This window comes from Miscanthus floridulus, chromosome 9 (assembly GCF_019320115.1).
Source record: "Miscanthus floridulus cultivar M001 chromosome 9, ASM1932011v1, whole genome shotgun sequence".
NCBI classification, from domain to species: domain Eukaryota; kingdom Viridiplantae; phylum Streptophyta; class Magnoliopsida; order Poales; family Poaceae; genus Miscanthus; species Miscanthus floridulus.
In genome coordinates this window covers 124500718-124511147 of record NC_089588.1, presented here as the reverse complement: position 1 = coordinate 124511147, position 10430 = coordinate 124500718, and the positions used below count along the sequence as shown (strand labels likewise).

Genomic DNA, 10430 nt, shown 5'->3' with positions numbered 1-10430 from the left:
CTGTTGTGCAAGATATTTTTGCACGAGTTCAACATACTCTTCGTCCCAGTAGAAGCCTGAACATCGTCCACTGCCATCCCACTGAAATTAAAACAAAAAATTAGAACTTTAATCACAACCATCATGAAAATAGGTATAAACTAACCATAATCATTAAATACGATAAAATAACTCACATTACGATCCGGACACTTGTAGAAGATACGATCCTTGTTGGGACCCTCCTTCTTCACTCGGTACTCCATCACAATCTTCGTCTCATCACGACACTTGCCGCATGGAATGAGAGGAAGGCCTGGCCTAAGTCGCTTTGGAAACCCATGAGAGGTCGAGGACCCGGAAGCAGTTGCCATCTACTCTCTATACTCATTTTTTAATACACTATAAATTTCTTCTTTTATAAACAAATAAAATTAACAAACTATAAAATTATCTAGATCTCTAAACAATGATATTTTTAATGGTCATTGTGTTCTCGTCTTTTACTGCGGCAGGTAAGTAATTCATATGATATTTCCGCAAATTAACAGAAGAATGGGAATGTACACACATAACAGACTACTACGACGATATCGGGACGTGTGAATAAATAACCATCCGTACTAGTTGACCTTGCTTACGTGATCATCTCGGCGAGCATTTCTCCACCGGACAGCACCGTACTTGATCAAGAAAGAGCTCCGATTCTATGAGGAAGGGAACACGGTCTCCCACGACCGTTGTCGCTCTCCCTCGTAGAATCAAAGCTCCTCCTTGATATCCGTTACCGCTCGACAGAGAACATGCTTGCCGAGCTGAACACGGTCCGCAAGTTCAACTAGTACGGATTTTTTATAATTTTCTAACTATTTTCTAAGTTTTTATTTATATATACTACGTTTAGGTACGGTGATTGACAGACTACTACGACGATATCAGGACATGTGAATAAATAACCATCCGTACTAGTTGACCTTGCTTACGTGATCAGCTCGGCGAGCATTTCTCTACCGGACGGCACCGTACTTGGTCAAGGAAGAGCTCCGATTCTACGAGGAAGGGAACACGGTCTTCCACGACCGTTATCGCTCTCCCTCGTAGAATCAAAGCTCCTCCTTGACGTCCGTTACCGCTCGGCAGAGAACATCCTCGCCGACCTGAACACGGTCCGCAAGTTCAACTAGTAAGGATTTGCTATAATTTTCTAACTATTTTCTAACTTTATATTTATATATACTTTAACCTTCTTTCATGTAAATATGCAAGCTTAAAGTGATTTTGAGCTCAAATTGCTTACAAATGAAAAAAACCACAATAAAGAACCATAAATATATATAGTGAATAAAATGGCATAAGAAAATGGTAAAAAATGAGAGTATGAGATTGGTAACCTTTACAACTGAAGAATCGACGGAGGAATCGAAGAAATCGACGGAGGAATCGAAGAATGGATGGAGGAACAATGGAGGGAGGGAGGAAGCAAGAACACTACTGCAGTGAGCTTCAAAATGTGCTGAGCTCGGGCTCGGGGAGGAAGGAGGAGATGGCCGATTTATAAAGGGAGAACATTTAGTCCCGGTTGATAGATCCAACCGGGACTAAAGGTAACTTTCCAACCCCGGGCGCAGCCACGGCCCGGGAGTAGACCTTTACTCCCGGTTGGAGCCACCAACCGGGAGTAAAAGTATACCTTTAGTCCCGGTTGGTGGCTCCAACCGGGACTAAAGGTCCCTGCCACCTCTGTCTGGCGCAGTAGCCGTTGGGCAGGGACCTTTAGTCCCGGTTGGAGCCACCAACCGGGACTAAAGGTATTTCTAGTCCCGGGGGCAAAAAATTCCGGGACTAGAGCCCATTTTGGCCGAGGATCAAAGGTCTGTTCTCTACTAGTGAGTGCAACTTCTATATCGACCATTAATATTGATCACATTTTTCGTTGTGTGTGTGTATATGAGTCAAGGTTGTAATAATTAAAAAATGATATAACTTGTATTCGAAGAAGGGTCCGACGAAGCTCCCTTCATCCGATCCATACGTACATCCATAGTCGCTTCCCCACGGAACTTGCATCACTGGTGGTGGCCCACTAGGCCATCTTGCTTGCTTGTAGCGTCAATCCAGAAATTTGCTTCGGTAATGCTTCAGTTAGGGCATCCGTCCACGCCGGACCCTCCTTGACGGGCCTGCGCGCTACCGCTACCGGCTCAACAGGCCTGTCTACTCTCTATGTGTCCTCATCTCTCACAAAAATATCTCCCCACTTTGCTCGGCTATTGCGTGCTTCACCACACCATGCGGCCATCCGCTCGCCCTAATCTGCTTCGCCTCCACAGCCATCTCCTCGTGCATGCCCCCATCCTACGTCATGTCGCTCCACTCTTCCACACCGCTGTGGCCATCTACCCGTGCGCGGACCTATCATGCGCCGCAATCTACCTTGCCGCCGCGGCCATCACAGCCGCTCCGCCTCGCCGCCGCGGGCATCCACCGCCGCGCCCCACTCCGCGCTCGCCCGTCGCTGCCATGGCGTGCACTGCGCCACCACCACCCCGACGCCACCAGGTGAAGGTCATCGCCGGCCTGGACATCGTCTCCCGCGGTTGGCCAAAGACACCATGACAGGAAGAAGCGCATGTTTATAGCGTATGTTTCAAGTGTTTCAGATATTTCAGATGTATGTTGCAAGTGTTACATATCGATGTTGTAAAAGTAGATCAGGATGTTACATATGTTACAATGGCCATACACGAATGTTGCAAGCGTTTGCTCAAAATATTTCATCTGTTTTAGACGTATGTTGCAAGTGTTTTATCTGGATGTTGCATATGTTTCACACAGATGTTGCAAGCGTTTGTTCAAAATGTTTCATCTATTTCAGACTTATATTTCCAAGTGTTTTATCTGAATGTTGCACGCGTTTGTTCCAAATATTTCATCTGTTTTAGATGTATGTTGCAGCAAGTTTTTTGGTGTTGCAAGTGTTTTCACGTTTCAAGCGTTGGATGGGAGGGCCAGAGTCACACGGCGCACATCCTCAGGCAGGGGTGCGAGCGCGATACAGAGCAGGCGCATGCGGTCCCCGCATGCGCAATACAGAGTGGGGCGCAGGCGGCCCTCGCCAGCACGCGGGAAGCGGAGCGAAAGCATGTTGTCCCTGTGTGCGAGTGGGTGGGGCATCCGGACGATGCGGGCACGAGAAATGAAGGAGGGCGCGGCAAACGGAGATGCACGTGACATGGGGTGCAGGCGCGGGCGTCCTTCTTGGTGCTAGCATCTTCCAACTTCCTTTTACTAGCAAGTCGATCATCGATGATATTTACTCCCTCCTTCCCATAATAAGTGCATATCTCACAATCGAGGAGTCAAACTTTGCGAAGTTTGACCAAACATATACAAAAAATTACTAATGTTTATGATGTGTGCGTGCTGTCCCTGTGTGCGAGTGGGTGAGGCATCCGGACGATGCGGGCACGAGAAATGAAGGAGGGCGCGCAAACGGAGATGCACGTGACACGGGGTGCAGGCGCGGGCGTCCTTCTTGGTGCTAGCATCTCCCAATTTCCTTTTACTAGCAAGTCGATCATCGATGATATTTACTCCCTCCTTCCCATAATAAGTGCATATCTCACAATCGAGGAGTCAAACTTTGCGAAGTTTGACCAAACATATACAAAAAATTACTAATGTTTATGATGTGTAATAAGTATCCTTAGATTGGTTATGGAATATACTTTAATAATTAATAAAACTATTTGGAGAGACAAATATTGATATTTTTTATACAGTGAGTTAAATTTTATAAAGTTTGACTCCTCGATATACGTGATGTGCACTTATTTTGGAACGCAGGGAGTATGTCTAATATATAAACCTTTCAACATTTGGTTATCTAATATCAACCTTTTATATCTAAATACACCTAGATACACATGGGTGGTGCATCTCAGTGTGATCACCTGAAAAGATCTTCGAAGCTAGAGGCAACTGCTGACCGTACCGTCAAGAACACAACGATGTCTGAAATGTTCTGTTATATCTATCCACTAGTAGTATTTTATTTTCGCTGCAACTTTTTCCTCGGTCCGATCCTGCTTTCACGATCTTGGGAAAAAAATTAAAGAACCGTGAGGACGACGAGGACCTGAAAAGGGAAGGAAAGGATGTGAACGTGCAACAATTGGCGCGTACGCGTTGAAGAACTAACGTTCTGCTAACTCGGAGTCAACACGCAGTGCAAGTTTTACAAGGCGTCCGACCACATCGCCTCCAATGTCCGACGTCGTCGTCGATCTCTTTTCTCTTGCCCCGTCCAAGACGAATCCACCCGGCCCGCGGCTACGTCCACGACCTGAACCAGCATGCATGCTGTTTCCAGGCGTTTTCTCCGATCGATTGTCCAACTAGCCTTTTAAAACGGCATAGTCCGTGCTCTCGCCCATCGCAGCCGTCGTCTGCACATGCACAGCACAGCCGCGCGTGGAAGAAGGAAGGCTAAGCAGCTAGAAGAACCGCCGCCAGCGCCGGCCGCTGCTCGATGGCACCAACGCGAGTGTGCTTGTTCGCGCTCGTCGGGGCCGTGGCGTTTCTCTTCTTCTTGGATGGTGCAGCAGAGGCGAGAACTGTGGGGACGTCATCGGCGCAGCGCCGGCGACAGGTTCGAAGCCTCCTCCGGCGGCTCAACAAGCCCCCTCTCGCGACCATTGAGGTATGTACTGGCCCATAACACGATCGTTGGGGCTGCTGTCTTCCTTTTGTTCGTGGGAGTGAATTCGATTTTGCGAAGACTGTATGATAGAAATGACTTCTCATGCACTCTACCGTACCTTTGCTAGTCCCAACACACCAAATGTCCAAATCCTCCTCCTGCCTCGTGAATTGCAGCACACATGCATGGTTCGCCATGCATGCATGGAGTAAAGGTAGTGCTTGACGTTGTTTTAAAACTGTCTTTTAGTACCATAAAAAAAACTGTGTTGTAGCGGCATTTAGCGGAGAGCTCGGCTCCACCGCTATTTAATTAGTACAACTGTGTTACCACTATAGTGCCCCTATAAACCGCTTTTTAAAAATACTGGTGCTTTCTGATACAGAATATGTACCGCTGTTTATAAAAGTGGCCCATGGCATGGCTCAGCATATATGCTTGACGAGTAACATCCAGTCCTGCGACAGAGTTTCCTACGAAAAGCCTTAATTTTACAGTAGAAACCTTTTCTATATATCGATGGACTCCCTTGTGGTTTTTATATGAGAGACAGGATACCAGAAAGACATAGCTTATGGATGGTTTTATTAAGTCAACCATCTATAAAAACCATTTTTATCAGACATTGGACTTAGTAAACAACCGTTTCATATTTTTGAAAACACATAAAATTAATAAACTGCAACGAAAAAAATAGAAAAAATATTTTCACTCGCAGGAGGGACTATTGCAGCACAAGTGCCTTTTAGTGAAGCACCTCTAAAACTGAATTTTCAAGGGTGGCCAGATAAATATCCGTGTTTTCTGCAGTGATTGACATAATAAAGCGGCCCTAAAAGATACAGGTTTCTAGAGGTGGTTTAATTATGTCAACCATCCCTGAAAATCGATTTTTAGAATAGATTCATAAGCTACAGTGTGGCCTAGCATATAGAGAAGCGGTTGACTATGTCATCGGCTCCTGACAAAACAGGAAGCAAATATAAAAGTCATGTGTGCAGTCCTGCCAATATGTAGTTGTCTTTTTTACTTTTAACCAATCATATATTATTAAATATGTGTGGAATTTGTTTTAGTAAACTTATCAAAAAGATTATGTGTAAATTTTCTTCAAACTGACTCTGTTTTCTTAATTGTATATAAGGCAGAACAAAGTTAATTACCTTTGTTATACTTTAATTTTATAATGCCTTTAGAGGAAAATACACAAACAGGCATAAGGGCAATTTGATTTATTTTCTTCAATTTATGTGGTAATTTTAAGGCTCGAGAATTAACGTGGTGGAGGCTTCTTTAGTTTTGTTGATCATATACTAAGATAAAAGAAGTTTTCTCTTTGTCTGCCTTGTTGCAAAAACTGATTCTGCAAAATTGTTGAGAAATTAACAGAGCCCAGATGGAGATATCATAGACTGTGTGCACATCTCCAAACAGCCTGCATTCGATCATCCTCTCCTCGAGAACCATACTATCCAGGTTCCTCTCTTTATAGCACCGTTAACCTTTTGGTTTAAGTGTTGTGCATGTTAAGCTAGCCTACCTTATCGTGATATGACTCAAATGGTGCTCTATGGTCACCCTTCAGATGATGCCCCCTTGCCACCCGGAAGGCCCCAGTAATAAGTCAAACATTGCACCCAATCCTTTCATCCAAACATGGCATCAAAATGGCAAGTGCCCAGAGAACACCATACCAATCCGAAGGACAAAAGAAGAGGATGTCCTCAGGGTGAGCTCCATTGAGAGATATGGCAAGAAGTGGCCTTGGAGCATCCCAAACCGTTTTTCCTTGGTTGACCCTGACACGGTGAATGTATTAAGAGGCCACCAGGTACAAAATCTCCTCCTAGAATCACATTCATAGTAGTTCTAATCTTCCTTCTGCGCTTTTGTTATTATTTCTATTAATTTTATTATTTTCTCTCCCACTGAGCAGCATGCCATAGCATCTGCACCGGAGGATGACAACTACTATGGTACCCAAGCAACCTTCAATTTGTGGGAACCAATTGTCGAGAGGGACGAAGGATTCAGCTTGGCCCAGTTCTGGATTAGTAGTGGGTCCTACCCAAACAACGACCTCAATACTATAGAAGCAGGATGGCAGGTGAGTCCTGTTACATAAGATATTATATGGTATGTCTAAACGAACTCAGTTGACCAATTCGATGAGCCATGATAAGCAGTACCAAATAAGAGACAAGTGTTGGTATTTATAAGTGTGAATTAGAAAATAGGAAAATTCTGCATGCGCACAGATAAACCATTGTAGCATTTCACCGGGAGTATTCTAGGTATCGTTATTTGTATTTTACCACAGGGACGAGCGGTGACATTAAAGAGATTGATAACTTATACTTATGATGAATTAAGAAACTAAACACTTATTCTAAGCAGGGGTAAACCAAATGATAGAGATAATAACCAAATGATAAAGATATATGTGATAAGGATAACAATCAGGGAGACTCCAATGAATAGCAATAGCTAGTCTAAGTAGAATGCAAGAGATATAAATTCCTAAGTTATTCTAGTTTCAAGTCAAAGCATGTCATGAATGTGTATGTACTTAGCAATAGCAAAAGATTAAATAAATACATATGCATATGGGGCATCATCTAAGGAAGAAGCATAGTAATGACTTCATCCATAGTGATAAATGTCCTACTAGTCCTACAGACGGGGGGTGGATTACAGATAATCAACATGGCTGTCACCCATGTGATCTACCACACTTCCCAGAATGGATGGTGCAACCACAGGCAAAATAATGTATAAGCACCATGCTTACACATGGTTTGGCTACTTAACCTATTCGAACACTGGGTCAAGCGCTCTGTGATCATATAAAGAGATATAAAAGGAATCTAACTATACCAAGCAAATACTCAAAGTAAACTAAGAACATGATCATTAAGAACATGATATGAATGAAGATCAAAGTCATTTGTAGATGATCAAAGTATTGATAGATGAATAAAAAAGGATACAAGAGCTACACCAAGCTTCCGGTGACTAGATCCGGAATCCAAGTAGTCACTCGACTGTTCTAGATCTAACTTAGAGTGGTTATGCTAAGACACTAGATATCTAGGAGCTCTTCTCTCTGAGTGTGGTTGTTCTGCTCTGAATGGATCATGCCTCCTAGAGTGGGGTCATGGGGTCCTTTTATACGGGGCTCCTGGCTCCTCGTGGGCCCATGAATCCGTGGCAACGTAAAATCTCGTCCTTCCAATCAAACCAACCTTGATAAATGGTGGAGGTTGATCCTCAAATTAAAGGTAGTGGAGCAACGTAGAGCTGCCAGGTGGGCCAGGGTGGGTCGGCTGACCCCCCTCTAGGCCCCATCCTGCGTGGCTGCATCCCATTTGTCGTGGATGATGGTTTGTGGCCCTGTGGAGTCAATTTCGTGTTGGACCTGATTTGCTTGTCATAAAGTGGCTGATTTGGTCTATTTTCTTATTAAATCCTCTTGCAACCATGAAATCACCAAAACTTGTGAAAATACTTTGTTTTAAATATTATATCTATGTTGGTGATTGGTGTTAGGGGTAAAAGTATGTCATAATGATAGTTAAAAGTTGGCGTTATCGACCGTCAACAACAAGCAAGTAGCAACTACAGTGAGAACAGAAATAAGACCCTATTGAAACAATCGAAAATAGGATTCTATGGGCATTTCACATATTGGTGGTTTTGTTGGCGAAACTTCACATTGTATCTGAATAATCTCAATGGAAAAAATACAGCCCATGCCGTCTACAATACTAAGATCATCTTGCCAGTTTTGTTTACTTCACCAAATGAGAACCTCAAATTTCTCTGTCCTCTTTCGTCACCTAACAAAAAACAGTCTTACATGGCCTAGCTAGCTTACAATTCCTTCATTCACTATTACTAGTACCTGACAATTCTTACAACAAAATAAATTGTATTATAATTTTGGTATTTAAAAGTTCAAGAGAATAGACAGAGTTGGCAGATGATAACATCGTACCATTATGTAAGCAATAAGTATTCTCTAAAGGTGTAGATAGCTGTGAAATATCTTTCGTTATTGCTAATGTACATATGCTTTCTACAAATTGTAGGTTTACCCTGGTCTGTATAAGGATAGCCACACAAGACTCTTCATCTACTGGACTGTAAGATAAACATTATGGTGCTTCTTATCATCAGTTTTTATATTGGTCCCACTTTTGTAAGGTCAGAAATTGCATAATAATTAACTAATATTTTTTTATTAATGTGGAATATTGTAGCGGGATGCATACAACAAAACAGGATGTTACAATCTACTATGCTCAGGGTTTATACAGACAAGCAACCAGATTGCCATCGGTGCTACCAACTCCTATCTGTCCCCTGTCTCCATCTATGGTGGCTCACAATATGACATCACTATTTTAGTTTGGAAGGTAAACACCAAAAGCTTTCACAATCGACGACATCTGCTTTTTGTTCATAATCAACGTACTTTCAGACTTTAGGCCACACTATTGAAGTAGCACTTAGACTGTTCAAGTAATGCTCTTTTAAGGGATTTCCTCTACTGCCAATGATTTCTAAGGGAGATAGAGTGAGCCAAACATTTAATTAATACATTGGCTAGTTAATATCAATTACCTATTGTGAACTTCTATGGAACGTCTGCCTGCTAAATTAGAACTTAGCAGAGATAAGACTTAGGAGCTATAGTACTGATTGAAAAACTATCAACTATTAACATGTCTGATTAGATATGGCATGACATGGCATTTTTTTAATTTATGCATTAGTTTTCATCTAGTACTTATTCTTAGTCAACTATGCACACATCATGTATCAAATAATGCATGCCAAATTCCTACACTCCCAATGGCAGTTCTTAATCTGCTATGCACACGTCATGTCACAAATAATGCATGCCAAATTCCTACACTCCCAATGGTATGTTCCAAAGTTCTCAAGTTTGGGAAAAATGAACAACAATGATGGCACTTCCGCTACCGTGGAAGGGAAGTATATAAACCATTCCTTAGTGAAAATAAGGAACACGTACACAAGCTTTTACTCAGATAGGGAATCTACAACAATATTCCCTAATCATGATTTTGTCTACTGAAATCTCCAATAAATTTTGAATTTCAGGACCCAAAGGAGGGCAATTGGTGGTTGCAAGTGGGAGGCCATGATCTAGGCTACTGGCCAACTTCGATTTTCTCAAAGTTGGCCGGTAGTGCCGCCTCAGTCGAGTGGGGAGGCGAGGTGGCATCGTCACCGGATGCAGGCCAAACATCCACACAGATGGGTAGTGGACACTTTCCTGAGGAAGGGTTCAGCAAGACCAGCTACGTCAAGAACATTCAATTGGTTGATTCGACCAACAATCTCAAATCTCCTAGTGGTGTAAACTTGTTAGCTAAGTGGCCCAATTGCTACAACGTGCAGAATGGTACTAGTGCTGATTGGGGCACTTACATCTTCTATGGAGGACCTGGGAAGAACCCTAACTGCCAATAGCAAAAATTGTACTTTGTTGCAGCCCAAACGTCTCATTGACACAAGAACAATTCCCCATAAGAAATGCATTATGCACTACTCGATGCCGAATAAGTATTATTAGGATCTATATCATTGGGTGTAATAGTATGCATTACCACTTGTCGCATTGCAAGAGTAAATTGCTACATATTTGTCAACATTGTAGGTATAAACAAGGAATAGAAGTTTGAAGGATATATAACTTAAGAGCATGTGTCTAGCAATA

General features: G+C 42.8%; 1 protein-coding gene across 1 annotated transcript; it reads left to right on the top strand.

The window, feature by feature from the left end:
• Positions 1-4263: 4263 nt before the first annotated feature.
• Positions 4264-10430, top strand: LOC136484228 (protein neprosin-like). The gene is made up of 7 exons (XM_066481451.1): positions 4264-4681; positions 6071-6157; positions 6267-6512; positions 6618-6788; positions 8773-8826; positions 8944-9099; positions 9812-10430. Exons 1-7 carry the CDS (start codon positions 4511-4513, stop codon positions 10181-10183), a joined length of 1257 nt encoding a protein of 418 aa, XP_066337548.1. The 5' UTR covers positions 4264-4510; the 3' UTR covers positions 10184-10430.

Coding starts and splice junctions, on each gene's coding strand:
- LOC136484228 (XM_066481451.1), top strand. CDS start 4,511: ATGGCACCAACGCGAGTGTGCTTGTTCGCGCTCGTCGGGGCCGTGGCG. Junction 6,513..6,617: donor ATGTATTAAGAGGCCACCAG/GTACAAAATCTC, acceptor CCCACTGAGCAG/CATGCCATAGCATCTGCACC. Junction 6,789..8,772: donor CTATAGAAGCAGGATGGCAG/GTGAGTCCTGTT, acceptor TACAAATTGTAG/GTTTACCCTGGTCTGTATAA.